The 26596-nt window shown below is 39.8% G+C and overlaps 2 protein-coding genes across 5 annotated transcripts in view; one reads left to right on the forward strand and one right to left on the reverse strand.

Moving 5' to 3' along the window:
- The window catches only part of si:dkeyp-97a10.2, a 29005-nt gene extending 26686 nt beyond the window's left edge, over positions 1-2319 (forward strand). For all 3 annotated transcript variants that reach the window (XM_042489916.1, XM_042489914.1, XM_042489915.1), the window contains exons 5-6: positions 1520-1619; positions 1915-2319. In XM_042489916.1, the coding sequence (XP_042345850.1) occupies positions 1520-1619; positions 1915-1975 (161 nt within the window). In that variant the 3' untranslated portion in view covers positions 1976-2319. The remainder of the gene's footprint in view (positions 1-1519; positions 1620-1914) is intronic.
- Positions 2320-17203: 14884 nt separating this feature from the next.
- Positions 17204-26596, reverse strand: part of LOC121945179 (protein argonaute-3) — a 41331-nt gene continuing 31938 nt past the window's right edge. For both annotated transcript variants that reach the window (XM_042489217.1, XM_042489216.1), the window contains exons 16-19: positions 25759-25893; positions 25062-25163; positions 23360-23559; positions 17204-22902 (exon numbers count right to left, since the gene is read on the reverse strand). In XM_042489217.1, the coding sequence (XP_042345151.1) occupies positions 22794-22902; positions 23360-23559; positions 25062-25163; positions 25759-25893 (546 nt within the window). In that variant the 3' untranslated portion in view covers positions 17204-22793. The remainder of the gene's footprint in view (positions 22903-23359; positions 23560-25061; positions 25164-25758; positions 25894-26596) is intronic.

Here is a 26596-nt window from a genome sequence, read left to right on the forward strand (position 1 = left end):
GACCCCATATTGCTTTCCTGTTCTTCTGTATGAAAAGAATAATAGTCTTGCAAATGTATGGCCAGCAAGATAGATTTGTTTACCTTACTCATAGCTCACTGATCAATATTTTTTATATTAAAAAAAGATTAAATGTAGTAAGAAAGGGCTCACTTGTAGTAACTCCCCCTTTTTCAGCTTTACTGTTTTGTTTTCATTGTCACGGCTTCATTTCCAGTTTTCAGCTGAAAAAGCTCTGACAAGAGCTCACTGTACACCTGACCACCACCAATGGGCAGTCATCCAAGGTTAGCAGCTAGCTGATGAACATAGTGGAGCATTTAGCAGCTGAAAAGCCACATATATCACTCAAGAGTTGGTGAAGACCACAGCAATGATAAAATGCAAGTACATATTGGACTAATATTTTGCCAGGTGGTCAAAAGCGTGATCTAAATGAATGATGTGACATGATAAAGTGATGATAAAGTGACATCTAATAGAATTCATGCAAATCGTGCTTTATATTCATGTAACTAACCAACCATATATGAAGTAGTACATTTTAATTACATCAGTAATATAAAGGGACGGCTATCAGCACTTGAGCACTTCGATATGGGCCAAATAACCCAGTGCCAAGTGGTATCAAAACGTTTCCAGTCAAACAAGACCTGCATTTAATGATTTTTACGCCAAAGGTCTGATCACGGACCGTTTCAGCTCCCTGCTGGATCAGCAAACTTTCTGTTGCTGCTTTCTCCAGTGCCACTCTCCTCCAAATAAAATATTATTTTCAATATCATTTTCAGGGTACAGATATTGCAGTTTTTATTAAATAATACCCAGCCCTAGTTATATAATAAACATAATAGAACAACTACTTTGTAAAGTAGACAGGCATGCCTTTTTATACTTTCCATTTTGATAGAGTAAGTTAACTTTCCTGATAATACATCTGTACTTTGGCTTGTAATGTATTTTAAATCACTGTATTTCCACTTTTACTCACAAAAAGTATCTGAATTCTTATTTTACCAATAGAGATTATGAGATCATGATAATCCTCATCCGTCTAAACTAACTGATTGGATGAAAGGTGGCTGTGGTATCTTGTTTAAAGTCAAGAGACTGAGTTGTGTCGTGGAGATTCAGAAATCTGACTGCTTTATACCGTGCCTTGTGTTGATCTCGAGCCGTGTCCCGATGTGCACTTTGCTCTCTGTATTGTATCACAGGTGGTATTTCAGTGATAAAGGATTTTCCAAAGTGCGATCAATAAATCACTATCACTACTAACACTGCTACCACTGTTGCTAAACAGGCGAGACAAATGCAGTTCTACAAATCTGCCAAGAGGCGTGATGTTCCAGAGACAGTCGGGGTATTTTTAGGACACCTCCTGTTAGCTCCTGCTGTTGCAGGCAGTTTAGTGACTGTACAGACTTGTTGCAGGGGACCTTCTCGGCCTTTTAGTGCAGCCATGTCAGATGATGTTGTTATTTCCCCCCTCATCGGGTGTGTTTTTCTTGGTTGACAGCACCTTGTGAGACAGAGGGCAGAGGGACAACAGCAGCTGTAGTGTGTGCCGCCGTCCTGCTGCTGCTGTGTGGAGGAGCGCTGGCATTTCTGCTGTGGAGGTACAGTAAAGCACGCAGACACTGGCAGGCATAAATCTCATTTCGGGCTATGCTCTGATAATAAAACCATACACTGATAGAAAATAAGACACTGGAAGGAGCTGCTTTAAAGGATATAAAAAACTAAGGGTATAAGACAAAAACAGTAAAATGCTACACAGCTTGCATCCAAAGCGATACACATATGGCCTGACAGGCCAGACTGTGTCTGCTGACAAAACCATTGTCATGTTTACTCAAGCCGGTGTTTGTCACTGCTGTTTGATCTAAATTTGACACTTATATTCTCTTTCAGGCGACGCAGTCACAGTTACAGAGGAGAGAGACTGCACGAACATTTAGATGACACCATCTGAAACAAGCTCTAAGGCCCACTTGTGTTACTCAGAGAGAAGAACAGGAAATAGACTGGACGTGTGAGGCTGAAACTTCCTGCCCTGTGAGCAGTATGACCTTACTTACACTGCACTGGAACAATGTGATGAGTGAACTGCTTTCTGGGAAATAAAAAAAAAATGTCTAAAAATGGATATTTAGCTTGAAGTGCCAGCAATGTCTTTACACTGCCTCCTGCTGGGCTGCAGCTGGCACTGCACATTTAATAACCATTTTTGTAAGCTTGTATCAGCTGTGCTTTGTATTAAAATGTTACTTCAAATGTTGCCTTCATAATAAAATCCCCTCAAAGAATGTGAAAAAACTCTGCAGTTATTTGAATGATTTTTTAAAAAGGTTTTAAAAGACAGTTTTACGTCCAAGTATCATTGGATAATCTGTAATTCATTTGATATTTAAAAACAAAATACATCAAAATATCATGGTTTACTGTTTTAGTTTGAAAAGTTTTCTGACAGGGCTTAATTTTTTTCTTTAAAGCTATACTGGTTTATTGTCCATTACAGTTCATAAGCACACTAGGCAGTTAAAGTGAAAGTTGAAGCCAACTTTCAGTCCTGTGTCTCTTGGATGCCTGCTACATATGGTCCAGCGCCTTGTTGCTACCTTTTCATAAAGCTCCAATATCACCTGAGTTCTGTGGGGTTACACGCCCACAAACATCCGAACACAGAAAATAAGAAAAAAAAAAAAGTAGCAGCTCTGTAAGGAGGCAGGCTGGGGTAGTGGGAAGACACAGGACCTTCCTCTGGATGTTTGGTACTGTGTACTGTGTAAACTTTGACAAGACTCTGAGTCATTTTAACTTATGTCCTCACCATGTTTCTTTTCCTAAACCTAACCTCCACAACTTTACATTTATTACATAACTTAGCATAAAGGACATAACGTCATCTATAGGTTATCATACAAACATCGGCATTTTCATCACATAAACTGTTCCATTTGGATACATCCGCAGGTCATAAGTGATGATTAGGGAGGGATTCTGTATATAGTTGTTAGGAAAATCCTGCATAATGGACTGTAGCTTTAAGGAAGACACTTGTTTTCTCTATTATTCTTTTGCTCATCCAATGTTAAATGTTCGATTGGTCTGATGCCCTCAAACTTATTCAATAAAGGCTGAAGATAGTTGGCGATTAAGAAACTGTGACAACAGTATTGCATAACAAAATTAATGATAGGGGTTACAAATCTGAAAAAGATTAGATAGAGACTATCACATTGTCCCTCTTTCCAGGATAAAACAAATATCACCAGTGAAAGACGCATAGTATGGTGCAATGCAACGGTATGGTAATACCTTTATTTAATCTATGCATGTAATGGAAATAAATCTCAGATCAGCTGTATTGATCTGGAGTCACAAATCAGTCACATGGATCAGTTGCTCCCCTGATTAGGCTCAAAATGTGACTTGATATGTCCCTGCACCACTACAGATACAGCTTCAGAGATTTATCTTGTGGGATCCTGTTAATTTCTGTTTTGTTCAAGTGTCTTTACTGTTCATCCAGGAACTGCACATTGTGTGTGAAAGATAACACTCTGAATACACAACCATCTCTGGCAGTGTTAACTTTCACAGTACACCCATCACGCAGCATAAGAAATGAACCGCCTAACCCTCAGCATTGTTATGGCTTTGCTGCGTGGATCTACACTGGACCACATGGAGGAAACGGGACCACAGGAGCCAGAGGTGAAATGCAGGACACGTTGTATTGGGTGTGGGAGGAAAAAGCTATTGAACATCTGCCATGAAAGTTTAGGTGTGCCTCGGAGAGTTTTAGCCAAAGATCGTTTCTGCCTTCTGTGACAGTAATTTGAAATACATCAAAAGAAAGACGCTCCATTTGCGGCTACAAAAGTCTTCAATACTGCCAGACCTTAAACTAAGAATAGTAGATACAGCTTATAGCTCCCTGAGGCTATATCCCAAGGTGGAAAAGACAATGATGAAATATTATGAAAATGGAATAAAAAATGTAAAATGATGGGTGCTGAATACAGATCATTCACCACAGAAGACTGCTTAAGTTTATATGCACCTTCTAATGCACCTAAATGCCAGATTCATGGGAGTGTGTAAAGGTGCAAATGTGGACAATACATAAAACGTAGTGTGTGCAGAATATCCCCTCTGACTGTATAAGCATTAAAGAAATGGCTCCCCCACCCAGATTTGTACCCTCGTCACAAGCCCATTAGCACAGTCCCTATTGTATTGTTAGTCTACCCCTGTGACCCCTTGCACTCACGTGCCTCCTATCAGACTAGATGGAGATGTACAAGAGGCTCATCCATCATGTGGAGCTGCCTGCACACTGCAGAACCTCCTCTGAAGCTCGACTCTATTGCTGTCCAAAAACTACTAAACAAGCATAGCAGAGTCACATTGTTGTAGTGGGTGGCAGGCTCCTGCATTATGATGAACACGACCACTTTAGTTTATTTTGAGTCAGTCCATCCTGCTGCTGCACAACAGAGCATCAAGTCTGTGTGCGAGTAATGTTTGCTAATAACCAATGCTCTTTCAGGATATGAACATTTTCCTTGTTATAAATCATGAAAAGTACATAATCATGACCCATTTAGGACTTTTTCTCTTCGGTAAAAACAAGCTGGCTTGGGTCTAAGCAGTGGTGGACTCAGGATATCAGAGGAGCAGGGGAAAAAGTAACAAAAAGGCAATAATGTGCATGTTTTCTTGTATGTAGTGTCTTTTGTCAACTGCAAGAGCAACCAAGAGGGCAGTTTTATCATATCTTTATGTACAACTGCAATTCTAAAAAATGTTTAGTCTCTGTTAAGTGTGAATAAAAATGAGCTCAAAGATTTGCATTTGAAATATGTTTAATTGAATACAGTACAAAGACAAGATACTTAGTAATCTGTGTTTTCTCTATATTCACTGAATTTGATCCCTGGAACATGTTTAAAAAAAGTTGGGACAGCGTCATGTTTACCACAGTGTTACATCAGCTTTCCTTGTAATGGCACTTAGTACATGTTTGGGGACTGTAGATACTAATTGTTTACATTTGGGAAATTAAATTCTCTTCATAACAAACCACACATTCAACGGGAGACAGGTCTGGGCTGCTGGCAGGTCAGTCTAATACCTGCAATCTTTCATTATAAAGGCATATACGTTGTAACGTGCAGAACATGGTTTGGCATTGTCTGTCTGGAATAAGCAGGGACGTCCCTGAAAAGGACTTCATCAGGATGTCAGCATATGTTGCTCTAAAACCTGTATGTACCGTTCAGCATTCATGTGCTATTGGCACTAACACACCCCCGCACTATTACAGATGCTGGCTTTCTTCGTTCTTTCCCTCTTTACCTCGGAGGACACGACATCCATGATTTCCAAAACTAATTTGAATTGTGAACTCGTCAAACCAAAGCACGCTTTTCGACTTTGTGTCAGCCTGTTTCAGATGAGTTGGTGTTTCTGGATGTTTTGATAGATGACTTTCACTTTGCATGTCTTCGCTTGCATTTGTATATGCAGTGATAAATTGTGTTTACCAACAATGTTTTCAAAAGTGCTTTCGAGCCCAGGTAATAATATCCTCAAAACAATCATGTTGATTTTAAATGCAGCACTGCCTGTAGGATCAAAGGTAGCGGGCATTCAATGTTGGTTTTCAGCCTTCTCCCTCAGGAGCAAAGATTTGTCCTTATTTTTTGGTAACAGAGATGTAATGATGAGATATACTGTCTTCAGTGAGAAAAGATTTATGCTTGTATTAATTTTACATAATATCTCAATTTAAAATGATCTGTATATAATCAAATTTATTATAGATACATTTACAGACTCTGAGGACTGACAAGTGTACAATAAGTGAAGAATAGCTGGGAGGGACTAACCGTTCGAATGGTCTGCAATAATTCACACAGTCCATAAAATAGAAAACACTGTCTGCTGATCCCTGACAGCTCAATAATATCTTATCACCATCTCTGCTTTCAGTCGCACATGCACGCACACGCACACACACACAATAGCTGATTCATAGATTCAAATTCTTGTTTGTGGGGTGCATTGTTCTCCAGAGCCATAAAGAGCAGAGCACTGATTCATGACACATCCATGAGAAACATCAGCGTCCAGCCTTCCCTCTGCTGACCCTCGATCATTCAATGTCTCTGTGCATTCCAGCGTGTTACTCTTATCACCGCTGCGTTTCCTTGCCAGAACTATACGTATTCATGTAGATAGAGATAGAAGTGAAGGGCTGACAAAAGGAGAATGGGTGGCGTGGTGTGATTAGAGAAAAACGTGATGGCTATTTCTATTCAGAGTTTCATAATCTAAGCATGTTGTTATGAGCCACTCCGCTCTTCAAGCAATAGTTCAACATTCTTTGCAAAATTTTATTTGATTTTATTCATTGTTACATTGATAGCTACCACTCTCATTTCTGTACAGTAAATATAAAGCTACAGTGAGCTAGCTTAACTTAAGTACAATTAAATACACAACATGTATATCTTTATGATAAGGTTTTTGTAGCAAACAAAAAAAAATGACGTACGTAGTGCCTCTGAGAAATGCTCTGGGCTTTTAACCAACTCCAGTGGCACCCCTTCTACAACATTTTTGGATTTTCCAGCCAATGTTCCTTTAGTTAATATCATGCCAAAAGTATTCACTGCACAGAGCTACGACAGACTCATAATTTGAACAGGGAAAAAAGAGGTTCAGCCTAATTTTAATAAATTCAAACAACGTTCAGTTTTGAAGGTCATCAGTTATTGAATATCAAACCTGGCGTCCTGTCAATCAAATTAAATAAAAGAATAGAGGGAGAGATGTAAAATGTGGCCCAACTTTTTTTTTAGATGGAAACCACCCAAACACAAAAAAGTGGTTAAATAAAAATAATAGTAATAACATTATATATATATATATATGTGTGTGTGTGTGTGTGTGTGTGTGTGTGTGTGTGTGTGTGTGTGTGTGTGTGTGTGTGTGTGTGTATACACATATATAAATACATACATACATACATACGCACACACACACACACACACACACACACACACACACACACATACATATATAACCTTTAAAAACAGTTGTGCCGGACAAATTTTTAAAAAACCCTCAATTTTAAAAAAAAAAAAAAAAAAAAAAGGGAGGGGGGCATAAATCTGCACAGACAGCTGTTGGCTGCAGCCGTATATTTATTGGACAGACATGAGAGCGGTATAGATCTTTCCATCCAGCGCTCAGCAAGACAGCAAGCAAGCATTTTCCACAAAACTACTCCATAGGTGATTGTCATTTTGGCTCAAATTTTTAAAAAGTTCATGAAGTTTCAAGTGCATCACGACAGATCCGGGTTACTTTATGACTTTTTTAGGAAAATTTAAAAAAGCCAAATATTCCCTCAGCAGATAGTCAATCACAAACTATGCTTACATAACACAAAGACTGTGGTATCATTAATTCAGTATTTGTGCTGATGGTGTCCAGCAGGCGCCAAGTCCTGTGCTGGGATGGTATTCTGGGTGTCTTCTGCAGGTTGACATCTGTGATGATTCCCTGTGCTACAGAGTCATTTTTCATCTTTGGGACAGAGCAGATAGAGGCGTGCGGCCCATGAGTCACGTTGTTTTCTCCTGTATATCATCGCACACCCTCCTGACAGAAGCAACGATGGAGGTTAGAGGTAAAATAAAAACGTCACAGGCACAAGATACAGCGCTGAAATAAAGACGTCAACATCCTGTGATGTTTAGGAAACGTGACATCAAGCCTACTCTTGTCCATAAACATCCTTCTGTCCTTCTGAGACCTTTTCATTCAGACCTCAGCGTGACTTTTCTCTGGATTCTCTTCCCAAAACACAGGCACACCCTTTACATCCTACTGTACATGTTATTGATGAGCCCTGACAGAGGACGCAGCACCTCATGCTTTTCTTATCAAGCCACACTTTGTCCTGGTGCAGTGCTCCCACACCTGGTGAGAGCTGAAACTGCAGAGCATACTTTCAATCCAGGGTGAATTAGAATTTAAGAAATATGACAAAATGGTCAAAATTTCATACTGGTTTTAAAATGAGCTCTGTTAAGTCTAGGAGAAATAGGCTCAACAAAGAAGGGATCTTATTTTGAATTGTCCTTTCCTCTGAGAGTCAGTGAAAGGTTTAGGTCCAAGATACATGTCAGATCTTCTGATCCAGTATGAACCCAGCAGACCTCACAGGTCAGCTGGTTCACAATAACTGGTTGCTCCCAGAGTATAACATAACATGGGGAGGCTGCTTTTAGCTTTTATGCAGCTCAAATGTGGAACAAATTGCCAGCAGAGCCAAGATTTGAGACAATACTGAGCACTTTCAAATCTAAGGCCATTTTATAGTTGTTTTTAATTCATTCGCATTATTTTTTTTTTTTCATTCTGTGTGCTTTTGCATTTGCCTTTGTTTTTCTTCTGTGCTCTGCTTGCTTTTATTTTTTTTATCATGTGTTTATTGTGCTTTTACCTGTGTAATCTGTAAAGCACTTTGGGTATGAAATGTGCAATATAATTAAATTTGCCTTTTAATTAAAAGGTCTGAAAATGTGATGTGCTCTTTTGTGACTGGTTCATCTTGTAGTAAAGTAAATGCAAATTGTTCTCAGGTGTTTCATTCTTGTAAAACAGATTTTAATCTCAATGAGACTTCCTTGTGTAATCATCGAACTGTGTTCACCGGGTCCTCTCAGAGCCATCCTCATGATGAGGCCTCTTCGCTGAATTTTAAAGCAAGTTTTGTTTTGATTGTGAATCCACAACCTGTCACTCAAATGTGGCTTGTTGCAGTGTGATTGTGAATATAAATGCACAGAGGACCTTTGTTAAACTGCAGCTAAACTGGTCAGTGACAGATCAACAGTCCCCATACGTTTCTGATTTTCCACAAAACACCATAACAGATGTTTTGCGACAATCATTTTTAAGGAGCTTTCTGGCAAAAGATACTCTAAGTATGTTTTCTTTTTCATACATCCTTGATGTTTTTTTAAGAGAGAAAAGGCAAAGCCTACAACAAAACAAAATTGCAGCAGTTCTATCACACACAGAGTCTTGCACTGCAGTGCTTCCCTTTATAACCTCCAGGTCAAGCTGTTTCAGATGCAGCTAATCATCGTTACCTAATCATAGACACCTGCAGAGATGTCAGCTGGAAGCACACGAGGAACAGAAAAGAAGAAGAGAGAGCACAAAAATGAACACCAAACAAAACTAAAAAAACTACTAAACTATAAAAAAACTTTAAAGAGAATAAAGATAAAACAATAAACTGAAAAATATGTAGCTGTCTGTGTCATTCACCTAATCAGCGGCGTGAGACACCTGTGCTGTTCAGTCAGCTTTGTTTGTTAACTCATTTATAAAAATGGTGATTCAGAGGTGTATTAAAGCTGACACATATTTGCAGTTGGTATTTATTTTAATTAGAACCATTTGTGTAGCTGCTTTGGTAATTATGATAAAGTGCTGCTGCCTGAATTGCTGTTGCATCAATATTTGACTTTGCAAAATGCGGCGAGTGAGAATAGACATGACAGATCCTCCGCACGCTGACCGAAAGACTTTAAAGAGATCTGAATTCAACAAACCTCTGCCTCAGAAATTATGAAATTAATATCTCTGACAGTCTGAAAAATAACATCAATATCTGTCCCAAAACAGCAGCAGGGTTGGCTGTGATTTTTATTTTTATTTTTTATCTTTTAATCAGAGTGGTTGATGAAATCAGGCCTGACTTATATTTTATGCTGTTCTACAAGGCAAAACTAATAGTTTGTGACATCTCCACTGATTTGTAAAATCACTAATATCTAACAGCAATACCAGATTTTGTTAAACCCAAAATTCAATAATTTTATGTTAACAATGACAGAAAATGTGCGCCAGATTATCCACAGATGTCTCTTACTCTTCCCAAAAAGTACCTGGTTATTTCAACCAATTAACAAATACAAACAGCAGTTTCATGTAAAAAAATAAAATAAGTAAAATGTTTTTCTGAAGCTGAATTCTTTTCATTTGACTGTTTTGAAGGCCAATCTCAAAGTGTTATTTTTACAGCTCACTCTGTAACCCTTATTCTCATTGCCTCTCTTTTAACTTAACCAGTGAACCAGGAGATTGTTTTGGTTTTGCTTGTTTGTCAGCAGGATGATGGAATAACTGCTGGCTCAATTTTCATGAAACTTGGAGGAAGTTTCTGTCAACATTGATAAATAAGGCATTTGGCCGTGCTGAAGGTCTGTGCACTCTAAGTGCCCTTCTAGTTTCGCCTGTGCACCATGAGCTACACCCAGGAGTTCCACATGGATCTGTACTCGGACCTGTGCTCTTTGTTGTTTCTCAAGTATTTGCCAAGTGTGTTAAATCTGATGCATATTTTTTTTTGCAGATAAGATAAAAATATTTAGAATAAGTACTAAGGACACTGGCATAACCCACCTTCAAGAAGATCCCTGCAGCATGAGTGATTTGTGTGATTGGTGGTTACTGAAATTAAACCCAGAAAAATGTCAACATTTACACACTGGAAAAATCAAATGACATTAGAGTTAATTAAACAATTGAAGATCTGGTGGTACAGCAAGTGGAAGAGGAAAAGGATATAGGTGTAGTTGTTGACAGTTCACTTGAATTGCACATGCACATTTCATAAAAAGAAAAAATTAAAAAGGCAAACTCTATGCTGACGATAATCAGAAGACGTTTTCAAAATGTATGCAAAGAAGTATTTTTAGATCTCATCTTAAATTTGCAAGTTCAGTCTGGTGTCCTTATAAATTAAGATATGTGGTAAAAATGAGAAAATTCAGTGGAGAGCTATGAAACTAAGGTCTGGAAGAGATGTCATATAAGGAGAGGTTAAGAAAATTACATTTATCATCTCTGGTACACCGGAGACACAAGTGACAAACCAGCGCTTTGTTTTTGTTTTCTGTGAAACACTTGCAGCAAATTTGCAAGAAACTAGACACATTAAGCTACAGCTCAGCAAAATGAGAGTACAATAACCAACAGCAAACAAACATCACTGAGCAACAACACTTCCTGTCACTGAAACACGGAAAGATGGATGCTCTGTGTGAAACCAGATTCTCTGCAGGGTGGGACTCAACACTGATTATCTTCACTTCCTGACTGTCATAAACGGCTCAGTCTCCCTGAGCTAAGCTACGTCCAGCTGACAAAATGATGGTGTTCATTTCCCTACATCATTTAAATAAGGCAGAGCCACTGTTTACACAAACAGACATCCCTCTGTGGGCCTAAATGCAGCTGCCAAAGTTTCTTGCAGCAACATATATCACTGTATGAGGTACAATATCACAGTGACCAATCACATCACATGAAGCAGAAAAGTGACTGCCTCTGTCATTTCAAGCATTTTACACATTAGTCTAGTCAGTGATGTCAAACCAGGTTCTCAGCTCTGACTTTTGTCAAATAGTAAATAGTTGTGCACACAGCAAGTGTTTCATTAGAGGGCGTAAGGTTAGATTTGAGTTTAACTCTAACTCTGAATCCAGTGCAACAACCTTAAATTACCAAAAAAAATCAACTTTTTGAAATTTAATAAGAAATTGTCCAGTAGATGATGCAAATCCTCCACAACAGACTCACAAACTCCATACACAAAACACATACAACAAAAATATATAATACAATATAGTGCATATGAAAATTGCACAAATAGTCACAAATCAGCTTTAAAACAATACAAATCCTCTGTTGATCAGATTTTATGCAATCAATTTCTAAAAGAGTTCAAAAGAGTCCATCGAAAATCCATTTCAATTGAGTTAATCACTAATATAATTCTGGTACAAGAGTGAATATGGATTTAGCAGTAAGTCCCAATTCCAAACTTTAATAAAAGTATACAAAATGCAATTTAGTCATTTTTACAGGGCACTGTTTAAGCACTTGACACAAAACCGTGCGGAAAAATAACAGAAAACGTGCCAACAGACACTAACCAAACTGGGATTTCTGGATTAAGATTCACAATATATTATTTTCTAGTCATTTGTTTTGTTTTGTTCCACTGAATTTGATTTTCAAGTCAGCGTGGTACTCAGTCTATTCCTCCAACTTGATGGGAAACCTACAGTGAAATTTAGAAAAGGAACTATTTTATATTTTTTCTTTATGTTAAATATTGCAGTGCTACAAATTCTTAAACCTATGACACTGACATTTATTGATAAAACCTGTGGAGATATGAAACTGATTTAATTAGGTTTCAATCATTTAAACATCATTCCAAATTCCATTCAAAGCATCTTTGCACATTTTTAAAAGTCCCACATGCAAGAATGTAGGTTTTGTGTCATCACTGGGGGTGTGTGTGAAGCTTTGTTAGGAATTACAGAAAAATGTATATATAAAAATGTGTGTGTGGGCAGGGGTGGGCAGAGTGAGAGGACAGGGAGAGGTCTAATCAGGCAAAACAAAATCACCTGTGTAAGTTCACCACAGCTGTGCAGAGAGGCTTGATGAGGCCTCACTCTCTGCTGCCACACATATCACACCTGTAATCACTTGAGCTCGCTAGTGGAAATCACTCTGCAGACCAGATTGTGTCTCTTTGGTTGTTCATGTGTGTGTTTGTGTGTGTGTGGTGAAGCCTCCTCTAAAATTACATGTGTCTAATCAGTATTCCTTCATGACAGAAGACATTACACTCTCTTTGGACTGTAACGAATACAATTAATAAAGTAACTGTTTTATTCACGAGAATGAGTCGAACAGACAAACAGTATACGGCCTCTGGCCACGGCTGTAGCCGGCGTGGAGGTATAAAAACTGCTTGATGGATTGCTGTTGAATTATGTGCTGACATTCATGGTCTACAAATAAAAATCCGAATGAGTGACTTTTCCTCTAGCACCACCATGTGGTCAATGTGACTTTAATGGTGTCTGACCAAATACCTGCAAAACTAATGTGATTCCCATTAGAAATAAATTGTGTTTAGTGCTAAGTAGCAAATGTTAGCGTGCCGATACAGTAAACTAAGATGATGAACTTGTTAAACATAATCACAGTGACCAAAATCCATACAACATACTGATACTGATGAAGATTTATAGTAGTGTGTTTACACTAGAAAAGGGACAAAATAAATGACTCAGAGCAGACAGTAAACTAAATGAAGCTTAATGAGGGTCCAGTCAGGGAGACCGTCTTTACATTTAATCAGTTAACAAATCATTCTGCTACAATCTCCAGCTTCCACTTTATAAATTAACTAAATTAAAACAGCCAGACTTTGCCATAATCTCCCTGAGGCAATCATAACATTGTTGTTACATCACCCCGGCCCTCCACAACCTCCTCTGGCTCGTGGTTAAACACAGAAAAAAAAGATTGTTTTCACTACCTACAACCGCCTTCAAATCCCCAGCGCAGAAGCTGGGCTGACAGGGTGTTTTCAGTCCCACATTTGCAAAGCATATAGTCTGACCTTCATTCAAAAAGTTTGGACACCCCTGATGTCAAGCATCTTTGAGGACACTGAAAAGTGCAATGAAATCTGATGTATTATTAGAAATAGTATAATACCCTTAAACTTGTAGCAGTCCTTCTGTATTTAGTATTTTTTGTCATTTTCCTTTTTTCAGTCGATTGTTGCTGGATGTCACAGCTCCTCTGAGCTGATTGGAGGGTGATTCAGATCACCTGTTACGCCGGCTGTGGACTCCTAATTGGGAACTTAGAGCAGCCTGGTGCATTTTCCCTCTGGGCCGATTAGAGTGTGACAATTCCTTTTCTGACTGTTTAAAGAGAGGTGAAAAATCACGTAACTACGTCATTTTGACCCTTCCTCAATCAAATGCAGACCCGATGTTAGCAGAGCCAGACACTATGGTCTCTGGGCCTTTTGAGACTTTAATGTTGTCCTGTTTGGTTTTAAAATGCAAAGAATAACTCTCAAAGAGTTGAGAATATTAAAGAGCCCTTAACACTCAGTCACCTGCATCTGGGCTGATTTTATGTAAGAGTCTGCTTGCCTCACCATCACCCAACACCTGCAGACTTTATAGTGATTTTGGTCACTGAGGCTCAATATGACACCTAACCCCATATAAACACATTTTTTATAATTCCATTGTGAAGGCTCTCCTGAGATATGTCATGAGGAAATATATATTTAAATATATTTTATTTTTGGTACACTGACTTAATACAGCATACTATGAAAACTAGTATGTAGTACTTATGTGCAGAATTACTATGTAGTATGGGTTTGGGATTCAGTATCTCGGTTTTGTAATTGTGATGTGCTTACATGTCTTCTGCTACTGAATACATTCCTAAATATTTGGTTAGAGACTGTTAGTGTGGTGCAAAAAGTTTTTGAGCATCGAGAGGGACGTTCAACTTGTAGAAGATGTTTGTGGTAATATTTTGTATTCTTTAAAAAATATTCTCACAACCCGAAAACCTGCAAGTGGGTTTGAAAAATCTCCTAAATCACACAATTTATCTCAGCCAGAAACTGTGAGATATGGTCATTTATGGATCAGGGAAAATTATTTGAGGCTCTGAGAGGGTCATGATATAAAAAATAAAAGAGTTCACACCCTAGCCACCTCTCTACTCTGATAAAGTACAACACCTTACTTTGAGTAGTTTCTCAAAATGACCTTAAAAATCTACAATTTCACTTTGTAAACACAAAACATTGATTTATTTTTCAAACACTATCCCACCAAGACGCCCAAAGTAAAGCAAAGCATTTTATTGCAAGTATTAGTCAAAGATACACTTCAAACTGAAGCAAAGCAACACTAAAAGGCCAACAACCTATAAGAGAGAGTTACAAAAGAAAGAGACATTTAAAACTGAGAGGAATAGAGCTGTTGGTACAACAGAGCCTTTGCAACATACAGAGAGACTGAGACATGGATCATCTGGTGGTGAAGGTTCGACTGTTCAATACATCCGTTTGCTGGTGCATCACTCAGAGGTATCAGAGTCCAAGATCTTAAGTTTGAGATAAGACCGACACAAGAGTGATGCTGAAAAGAAAAAAACAAAAACAATCAGCATACACAAAATCTTTTAAATCCTTGGCCACTGTCAAATATCTGTCTTCAAAACCACTGTGTGTATACAAGGGAACGACGGCACCAGGGGCCTAATCTCTTGTGCAATATTTGGTTCAAAGTCATTATTGGAATGCTAATGGGATGAAAACAGGTGAAACGTGAAAACCATGGGAGTAAACATTACAGTAAACATGTTTTAAACCAAAATGATTTGATTTATAAAGGACAGAGGGCCTGTTTACTTTGGGACACTCAAAAGTTCCATGTCTCTGATCCTCCAATAGGGTGAGGGATGACCAACAAAATAAAAATAAAATTAAAAAAAAGAACAGCAATTCATCACAACGCAGTTCATCCTTGGTTCATTGTACAGGCACAGGTCTCTGTAATCCAGCACTCCTGTCAGGCCCGGCTCAAACTGGATCTGGAAACGCTGTTCTTTGGATTCGCCATCAACGGCAACATAAGTTTATCACTAAAAGTCAATTAGCAAATGTTTCCATGTCATTCGGAATATTTTAACTGAATTGTCCTGAGACAGTAAGCACTGCTCATCTGGTTAACCCTTTCAAACCTGGATCAACATCAGTTTCTCTTGTGCTGCAATCAGATGCATTTCACAAGTATTTTTACTTTTGAAACCGAGCAAATATGTTAAATTCTCTTCAGAAACATAGGGGAAAAATGCAATGTGCAAATTGCAAGAAATTGATAAAAAAGGAGACAAAAAAACAACCTGAAAATCAATGTTAAAAATAGGAGAGAGCAAGAACAAAAGAATATATTAGGAAATTATCAAAAAAGGTCCAGAAACTGTTTATGATTATTAGTATTATATATTCAAAATATGTTTCAGAACGTATGTATTTAAATTTTTAGTCCTTTTTTTTTCCAGGTCATTTCCTTGTTGTTTTTTTTACTTTCCTTCTCTCGCTAATTTTTAGGTAATTTTCCTGTAACTTTTTACTAATGTCTTGCTATTTTTGGGTTCATTTCTGAAGTTGGTCATCGCCTTCCTCCCATGTTTTTGGAAGAAATCAGGCCAATTTGCTCAGGTTTCAAATGGTTAAAACAAATGCCAGGAATCGTTTCCACATGCTGTTTGACCCGGACCTTGTTTCTGTTCTGACATCAGTACAAATGGGTCACAGCGATCTCTGAAAGCTTGTTCGTACATCAGTAAGTTCTGTAGCAATGTTAGTGGTTCACATGAGAAAAGAGAAGAGATGAGGATGCCGGTTGGGGAATCGGATCAAGTATGTAGGCTTGTTTTCTTGGTAGGCCACCCAACACAGGCATCGCAAAGTCACATAGAAATCTGACGATTATGTAAGAAACGCACTTAAGGCTGAGGCATGTTTTTTTCTTGTGGAATGAGACCTGTTCCTGCTGTAAAAATATTCTGGCACAGGAAAAAATAATTGACAACTCCAGAGGAAAGAAGCGACACTAAAATTTTCACCGTGATCCAGAGAATTCTGCCCTTCCAACACCTTTCTTTCTTTCCTCCACAGCTTTTTCCATATATTTTTTTTTTAACTTCACGTTCTCCCACTTGCCTTTTTGTTTTTTACTGGCTCGGGGACTTTACATGGCTAACGTACCAATTAGCAGCTTGGGATGAGAAAAAAAGTCAGCTATTCGACACTCAGGTCAGTGTGGTTCAGAAATGGTTCCCTTCGTCAGAGATGAGCTGCAACATGTGGGGGTTGGCATTTGGCCTTCTCAGGTGGTAGCAGAAGAGTGGAGGGTAAAGAATATCAAAGGAAAGGAGGAGGGGAAGTTGACTTAATGTCGCCAGGTCAAATCCACCCCGTCCCTTTCCTCCACCTCGTACCCCCCTCCATATTGTTGTGCTTGCGTGTCTCGGAGAATAAGGCGTCAACATGGAGGGGGAGGGGCTTAAAAAAGGCCTCATCCTCCTGGCTCCGCCCCCACCATGCTGCAAATATGATGCGGAGACTCCAGCCGCTTGAATGCACTCTCAATAAATACACCATAAAATATTCCGCATATATATATTTCATATATAAATTTAAAGAACGACACATTTAAATAGGACAACAAAATAAAAGTCGGCTCAAGAACAATTTTTCAAAATCGGATAAGTGTTAAGACAAAACAGAGAATATTTTTTACAGTTATACTTATTTTGACTCTAAAATAGTTACCGTATAAGAATATCGCAATCAGGCATTACTCAAGCATTATATGTCATAATAAAAGCAATTTGCAGTTTTTCTTTCATGTAGTATAACATATGCAGCATACCAAGGTAAGTGAGGTGCAGTGTTTTTTGTTTTTTTCTTTTGAGATCTCTTGTAATAGAAAGATTTCACCCCCTGGACTGAAAAGGTACCCACAGAACTACAGACCACCCTTGGTTTTCTTCTTTTTTTTCTTTTTTTTTTAGTCGACACCCTACCGGCTCAAGACAGGGATACTGCTGGGCACAAATTCCCTCCATCGGGGACAAGACACACGGCAGGGCATTGCACTAAGATGAAAGAATGCCATGAGCTGCTACTAGGGCTGGGCATCGTGAGAAAATACTGACACTGGTTCTGTTTATTTCATCTCTAAACCTGCTGTAAAATGACACTTGAATGAGAGCTCACTAAAAGGCAAATTATTTTCAGTCATTCATGCTTTTTCAAGGAGTTTTCTATCCCACTTGTGTTGCTTTCTTAAGTAAAAATGCCCTTCAAGAAGAAAACATTCCTCAGTGCAAGAATTGTAAAAACCTCTGGACTGTTTTTTTTTTTTTTTTTTTTTTTTTTTTTTTGGGGGTGCATCAAAAGGTTGCCAATATCTGGGAGGTACTGATATCGTGTTTTGACACCCAGCCCTAGCTGTAACAAAGTGTCGAGTGGTAACTCCAGAGGGGAATAACCACCACCCGAGAGCAGGCTGACTCAACCGAGCCACCAACAAAGTCACGAGAGCATGAGGCACACTTTTAACGACCGACTGCTTTGTTTGGTAACACACATCCCTTCAACTCCTCGTTTACACTGAGGTTTGGATCCTGTCCTCCTCCTCCTCCTCCTCGTCGGGGGAAGACTGGAGGGACAGAGATTAAAAACCTCTTGGCTATGTGTCTGCGTGAGAGTGGCAGTCTCTAAAGTGCTGTGCTATGTTTGTCATTCGTGGGCTGGGCCGTGTTACACCACGCTAGTGTCAGCTATGACCCCCAGACCGCCCCACCACCCCCACCCACCCCGACGCACATTCCACTGTACCAACGACACCATTGGTCCAAGACACTAAATGCACTAGGAAGCGAAAAAGCTCAACCACAACCATAAACTTGGCATGTATTCTATTTCTATGCAGGCTTAATGTCTAAATACATGAAACATGAGTTTGCATTACCCTCTCGATGAAACAAACAGTGAGTGTGTGTGTGTAAATGCAGCTGTTCCTGCACTGCAATGTGTTCTTGACAAGGAGATTCTGCTTTTTTGATTTTCCATTTTATCTTTCAATTTAACAGCACCATCAAGAGGAAAGGCACTTTCTGTGGACTTTTTCTCACTCCATTGCTACCTTCCACTGCAAACTAACCAAAATCAGGGATACTTATCGATTACTGGAATACACCTTCACTTCCATTTAAAGAGGGGAAAATTGACCTTTTTCAAGTTAATTTAGCTATTTTTCATCACCAGACAGTTGTCACTTTGCAGGTTTGATGTTTGATCCTTCCATAAAAAGACATGTCTGTATCATTAGCGATCCTAATTGAGAGCCAAAGGCCACAGCTAGCTGTGAGCTGAGTGTACCCTTTCATTTCAATCACGTCTAACAAGTCATTTTAATAGAACTGGAAAGAAAAACAAGTCTGTTCTCCTGCTTTGTATCACAGATGTCTGCTGAGGACAAATTGAGCAGATAAATATTGTCTTTGTATCCCTTTGAGCGTTCTGCACTTCCACAGGCCCCAAATGGTCTCGCTCATGTTAGGTCACTTCTCTACTAGCTGATATTTGCAAAGCAGAGCTGATGGCATTTCAGTTGTAAGCGAGGCAAACACATCTGCTATGTAAACATGTGTTCAACTGCCGTCGAGTTTATACACAAACTGAACATCCATTACCGTCAGCACTTAGAGTTAAAAATGGATTCTCGCAATCAACCTATAGACTTCCAACAAAACCTGCCACATAAAGTTAGCGTTGATCCGCCTGTCTACATCACACATACTTGAATGAAAAACAGAACCCACTGTATCTTACAGACCAGACCACACTATTGTCCTTCAGCTCTAATCTTTCTCACGCCTCCCAGGGGGATCGGATGGGATTGTACGGCCTAGGAATGTAGTCCTCTGGCACCGGGGAGTAAATGTTCGGGAGCAAAGGGGAAAGAGAGCAACAATGAGATTACAGGCTTTGTCACACCGCAGATTTACCGGCAGGGTAACTCTTTGTGTTTGCGAGCACATGAAGTGGCTCGTGTAAGGAGAGGAGTCTGTGAGGAAACCAACAGAGGTTGCAATACTACGTAAATCCCCCCGAGGCTTTAACACAAAGGAATAGAGAACTACTACCCTTGTGACGATATTATTTGATCACACCTGTCCTTGAAATGGATCAAAACTTTCATAACCACATTCCTTTTCACTCTCCCGCCTGATAAGGAGCAGGCGTCAGCACCAGTTGAAGCGAACATTCAAGAGCAGAAACTCAATACATCAGTGGACTCTTCTTCTATTCTACCGTTTGTCGTCACAAAAGCGTCTTAATACAAAGCCGTTCAGAGTACAGTATGTAATATTCTCTTTCCCGTGTTTCTCTCCTCTACAACAAACCTCCGACTGTGCGTGCATCGACACAAAAAAGGAGAGAAATAAGCATTCAACATCTTGCGTTTTTTTTTCTCCAAACATCAAAGCAAGAGGCTGTTTTAAGTCCACATCCCGATCAATAACAGTATGACAGTCCAAACACGCCACTAGTTTCAACAACCCAACCACTGTTCACACATAAACTATACAGTGACACAGGAACAAGTCAACAGTCTATTGCAATAATAAAACTTTGTTATTATACCTTTTTAACCATTACTTATCATGATACATTTATTACTAAGATTAATAATTAGACTATTTTTTTCTGTTAGCAAAAATAAGTGGTGTGCATTACATAATTTAAAATGTACAAATATACTTTCGATCTGGCTTTTTAAAAAGGCTTTCAGACACTAGTGAAATTATGAAGGCTCAAACCCACTGGCTTCTACGCAGGAAGGCTCGCCTGTGAAAAGCAGTCAAATGCAACAGCTGATGCAGGACCTGACGTGAGACCTCGCAGTCCGAGGGGACGTCTGCCACTGTACCGTTAACAGATTCTCAATGCTGATCATGTCTACAGAAGGAAATCCTAAATCTCCAGCACCAGTCATAGCAGTGGGGCCTTCTCCTGTCCGTAAGTGAGTGAGGTTAACCGTTTATTTACTACTTTCCTACCCACCTGCTCATTTAGAGTCTCATAAAGAGGTTCAGTTTCAGATTCTAATTCAGAGTAGCACCACACCTGTGTTCAGTCCCCAAACACAGCTTCTTTTAGTGCAGATAACTTTTAAAAACACCCCCCAGACGAGCTTCAGATGTGCAGAGGAGCCAAGATGTGACTACAATCATTTCATATCAACAGTCAGCTGTACGTCTGCTGCAAATATTGGTCACTAACTTCACTCCTCAGTGCTGTTCTAAAGCCAGTCACAACTTTGGGCCGGATACATGGACAGGAGTTAAACACGTCCTGGATGCAGGATTTCTACTGAAAGAAACAGATTATTGAGACAATTGGTTGACGAGGTTGACTCCGTGTCCATGAACCCAGCCTTTTAGTTACAAACACACTGTAGCAGCTGAATCCATGTCTGAAGATTAAGCAAAAAAGACGACTCGGCCTACTTTGCTTGAACGCTGCTCTGAAGCAATGCCAACAGCTAAAACAGCTGTGGAGGCTAACACAATAAATATATTCATCTTAGCATGAGTTGAATGAGATGCACAGAAAAGTCGGGAGAAAAAGAGGCATCGGGTGAAACTGTCTTGCTTTAAACCATCTTATGCTGTCCATGTTTTGGAATATGCTTTTTGATTATTCCACCCCACTGAAATATCTTATGCAGCTTTTAACACTTCCACCAGGCACTTGAATACAGCCTCTTTGTGGCCTTTACACTCCACTTAACTGCTGTGGGGCGAAAACCTTTTAGGAATTAAGAAAATCAGCCTCATTAGCAAACTGAGGATCAGGAATTATGAAATTATGCCCATTGGTGATAAAGTATCCTCAAACCACAGAGGCGCATAAAATCTTTCAATTCAAGTAAAAACATGAAAATCACCAAAACTGCAGTTGCACCATTTATGCCCAACAGCAAGGGCAAACTCATAAAACATGCCAATCAATCGTCTCACAGAGGAGCAATACATGAAAGTGCCTAACAAGTGGCAAACCGTTCTCCTGTCGAGGACACTCACTCTCAAATGAAATGTCTAACTGTTCGTTTGAACCATTAAGTCCCCTAAAATCCACTTCCCTTCGTTCAACTGATTATTGCACTAGAGGAAACCATCGACGTGATCTCTATTTACCCACCATCTCAAACTCAAGACAGGGAAAGTGAGATAAAGCACTGAGGGAAACGAATGCATGACGACGACTAAGATTAAAAACATAAGCTTACATGATTTTAAATGATTAAAAAAAAAGTCATAACATGTTTCACATAATGTAGAAGAAAAATAACAACCAGAATCAAATAACAGTGTTATACTTTAAATAGATCCATAGAAGGCTGCGATTGATATATCAGCCAATATAAATTGCCCCTGTTTAAATGTGACAGCTGACTGCTAAAGATGAATCAAAACTGATCTGAAAACTTAGAGGACAACAACTCCGTGTTGTGACTTTAAAGGGGCATTTATACCTCGTCGCCAACAGGTGGCAGTGTGCTCAAAAGAACATGTTGCTCCGTGCAAGAAACTGGTGATTTCACACACTGGTGAAAAAGTGACAGAATAGAGGAAACAAGAGGGAGAAGGAAAAATAAAAGTGGCAACTGGGAGGACCTCAGGTCCACTGACACACCAACACAACAACTCCAGAGTCGGAAACTCCGTTCTCTGCTCCCTCGTTTCAAACACTGGTGAGAGTCAACAGAACGTAAAAGTTTTGCTGCTCCAACTGACTTGAGGTACTGCAGATGGCAAAGGAGCAGACTGATAAACTATAAGTTTGCCAAAGGAAGGGAAAGTACAAAAAAAAAAAGGAACACCCACGAGGCCACAAGTAAAGGATACAAACAGGGAAGAACAGATAGGAGGGGCGATGAGAAGGGGGCCTGATGAGGGCGAAAATAAACTGGTTGGCTGGTTTAATATTGCATAATAGTGCTGAGTTTCTCTCTTGTTTGTTTTTAAAGCAGCGTTTGCATCCTCAGTCCAGTGTGGGGGTGCCTCCTCCCCTCCCTCCTCCCTGCTTTCCTCTGCACAGTGTCAGGTCCGGATTGACTAGGCGTGAGTGTGTGTGTGTGTGTGTGGTGGGGGGGGGGGACTTGCACATATGAGGACTCCTTGACTGGCGAGCCAGGTGTGCATGTTTGTGTCTGTTTGCGTGTTTGTGTAAAAGGGTGGCAATGGTTGGGGAGGGTTGGTGTAGCTCAGGCGAAGTACATGGTCCTCAGGGTGTCGTGGTGAATCTGAACAGCTTTGGCCAGCGCCTGGGGGTCCCGACCGTTACTCTGACCAGACACGTGGCTGCCCTCAGCGCTGCAGAGAGGAGAGGAGTGGTTATGGTGCATGACAAAAACATGCAGGAAAACAGCGCACACGACTGCTATGAAAACACTTTGCTATAAAAATAACACTTCAGAGTTCAGGACCTTCACATCCAGAGTCAAAATAGAAGAGCCTCTTGTTTACGCCACACACACACACACACACACACACACACACACACACACACACACACACACACACACACACACACACACACACACACACACACACACACACACACACACACACACACACACACACGGGGCTCTGTTCAGTCTCCCATGTCTGTGGTGTGTTTCCAAATCCAACCCAGTTCTGGGCCATTCACGGTGGATCGCATGACATTAGCGCCACACACACACACACACACACACACACACACACACACACACACACACACACACACACACACACACACACACACACACACACACACACACTTTCTCACCTGTCATGTTCTTTGTCCACCAGATGGTAGCGGGCACGGAAGGCCACCAGGTGGGCGTAGTAGGCTGGCGCAGGGATGGAGACTGAGCGGGTACAGCGCACATAAGTGTGGCACAACTGGTAGGTGAGCAGCTGGAACTCGTCAGCGGTAAAACAATTGTCGTCCCACAGTACATGGTAATGGGAGGGCCGACTGGTGCCCTGGGAGGAGAGAATTAAATGACATATTTGTATTATTTCTAGATTCACGTTTAAGAAATGATACGGTAAGTTTTGCCATTTAAACATGTATTTCACTGCTTGAAAAATTGTCTTTTCTGTGCCTCTGCAGTAAAAAGGTGCAAATACTTAAATTTCAAAACTTAAACTTTAACCTAAGAAAAGAGAAGAAAAGGGCTTTGGCTTTTGATTTTGTTCAAGAAAAAAAAAACTACAACTACCACAATGCAGTGTGCTGCACCAGACCAACAACGGTCCCGCTGTCAATTGTTAGGGGGCTGGTAACAAACAATCGTGTATTACAGTTAAACAGTAAGTTGAAATACGTTTCTGAAAACAATTTAGGCGATTTTGCCCGTTTTATAAGCACTGCCTGATTTTACCTTTTAATCTGAATTTTTAAAGTGAGAAAGGAGGGAGGCTATCACTCTCAGTCCGCTTCTATAATGTTTGTGTTGGTGGGCTTAAAAAATGAAGTACAATGAGCTGAGCTGAGAGATGAACAGGGTGATCTGTGCACTGGAAAGATGGAGGGAAGTTAACCACAGTTCATTTACACATATTAAGCACATTGTCATGATATAAAGCTGGTTCAAAATCGGCAAATTATCTAAATCAAGCAAGTTCATTTTGTCTTATTTTTTAATTATTTGTTCTGTTTCTTTCGACTGACAACTACAGTCATTTGAAACATGTCAAGGTAAAAAACAACATCTGCAAATTTTCTCTGACAGAAAAGAAACAGAACAAATGACAAAGTATCTCTTTAAATGGTCGATTTGGATTTTGCTTTGGTGGACATAAACCTCAGGACATCATGACTACGGCTAAGACATAAAGCAAGTCGCAAAGAAATAAAATGACAGTCTATCAAACACATAAAAACTTTTCTCAAAATATGGATGAATAAATAAAACAAGCACTCCCTTAGGGATGCTATCAGCAGCTTGAAACAACTATGATTTATGTCCCTGTATACATCCCATTATAGTGTCTTATAAACATGAAAAACAGCACCATGGTGATTTATGAGTTAAAGATACAAACAGCTTTTGGGTAAGTGCTGTTACAGAACCTTGCTGTCCTAGTTCTGATACTTCCAGTCTTTTAGAAGATGGAAAAGTTAAAAAACACGGTTAGCTGGAAGACAAAAGTCTTGCATAAGCTTGTGTCCTGTTTTTCTTGGCATAATGGTGTAAATACCAGCAAGGGATGGTAGCTCCTAGCATACGATTCTTGTTGTAGTTGGCACCACTTTGTCAGTTCCTGGGGATCTAACTACAAATAATAACAGGAAAGGGGGAAAAAAAACACGGAGCATTTCCTCTCTTCTCTTGTGGCCATTTTTTTTCTGAATCCTGTTTACTATCTATTTGCAAGAATGCGTAGCTGTGCAAAAGCACACAGTCTTCAAATGTGGAGATTTTTGTGAAGGAGAGCGAAAAAGAGCAGGCTGGGCAGAAAAGACAGGAGGTTGGTCTGACCTGTATTCCAGCGTGACTGCAGAGGTAAAAGTCAAACTCGTAGGGATGCGTGATGTCCGTATCCACAGTAGTACCAGCAGGAATGTTTCCACTACGTCCAACCTGACAAAAGCAACGTTAAGGTCAGTTAGTCCCTCCTAATGCGCTTTGACTGTTTTTCCCCACGTTTCACCATAAACAACAAGAACAGAAAATGGAAGATGCAGAAAAAGAGCAACAGGAAATAAAGCGTTTAAAGCCCTAAACACTGTCAGCAGGTAAAAACTCTAATCACAGGAAAAAGAACTAGTTGATGTACCGAGACAGGCAACAGTGTACCAAGTGCTTCCCAATCAACCAATTAAAAGCCTAATGCTCTAGAGAGCCTAATGCTCTGCTCTGAAAATAAGGTTGTTACTAACTGAGTCTTACTCTAGGGGCCTTGAGTGCCACTCCAGAGCTCTCGGTTTGCATTGGGCCCTAATGCTTTAATCGAATGTAATTACAGGGGTTAGGAGGGTGAACAGTCCAATTGACAACAAAAGGTAATTAAGGAAGCCCATTTCGAGTACTTAACGTGCTGGCACAGAGCATAAAAAAGAATATGGACTAGCATATAACACTCTGTACTGACTTTAATGGGGATCCTAGCTGTGTCATATTTAAAGAGAGTGACAGTGAGTGTGTCTGTGTTTGTGTGTGAGTGGTGGTAACTCACTCTCTCGTTGCGGTCGGCACAGAAGAGGCGTGTATGGTGGCGTTTTTGCACAACAATGTAGGTGATGCCTGGCTGGTACTCCTTCTCCAGGCTGATGCAAGCCTCACGAATGGCCAGCAGCTCATAATACAGCACCTGAGGAGGAAGAAGAAGAAATGTTCAGAGAAACTACCCTTGAAGAAAAATTTTTTTTCACAGCATATGTATCTATCTGTGTGTAATGACAGGGACATGAATAACCCATTACTGAGACTTATATTACATGATCAAATTCAGGATATGGTGTTTTCATGAGCTCAGAGAAGTTTTTCATCTTCCTGCATACATCCCAGTTTCTTTCAGAGTGCTCCTGCTAGCATCTTTGGATTACTCATGAAGGGAACATGATATTTATACACAGATGGGATACTCCAAAACCTGACCATAAATTGGTTATTCATGTTCCTGTAAAAGCTGTCTCTGTGTCGTTTTAGTTTCATGTTGACCTTCTCATCCAGATCTCCTAGCATTACCAACGTAACACTGCGAGTCAATTCAAATTCAATTTTAAAATATCGCAACATATGAGAGCCTCTGTCCTTAGACCCTCAAAGTAGAAAAGGACATTTCCCCCAAAAGTGAAGTCTTGTCGTCTGTACATGTTGTGAGAAATTAGGTCCATGACTAAAACAACTGTCATCTTGTTTTTGGCCGAGTGAGCAAATGTGCTGAGTATAACTGTCTTTTATATTTCAGCTCCATATAAAGATAAACCACTGTCGGAGTAATGTTACTAGCCAAATCAACCACAGGGCTGCTGAAACAATGTTTGATTTGAAGTGAACTAGAAGTCTGAACT

The sequence above is a fragment of the Plectropomus leopardus genome, chromosome 7 (genome assembly GCF_008729295.1).
Source record: "Plectropomus leopardus isolate mb chromosome 7, YSFRI_Pleo_2.0, whole genome shotgun sequence".
In the NCBI taxonomy this organism is placed as follows: Eukaryota; Metazoa; Chordata; class Actinopteri; order Perciformes; family Serranidae; genus Plectropomus; species Plectropomus leopardus.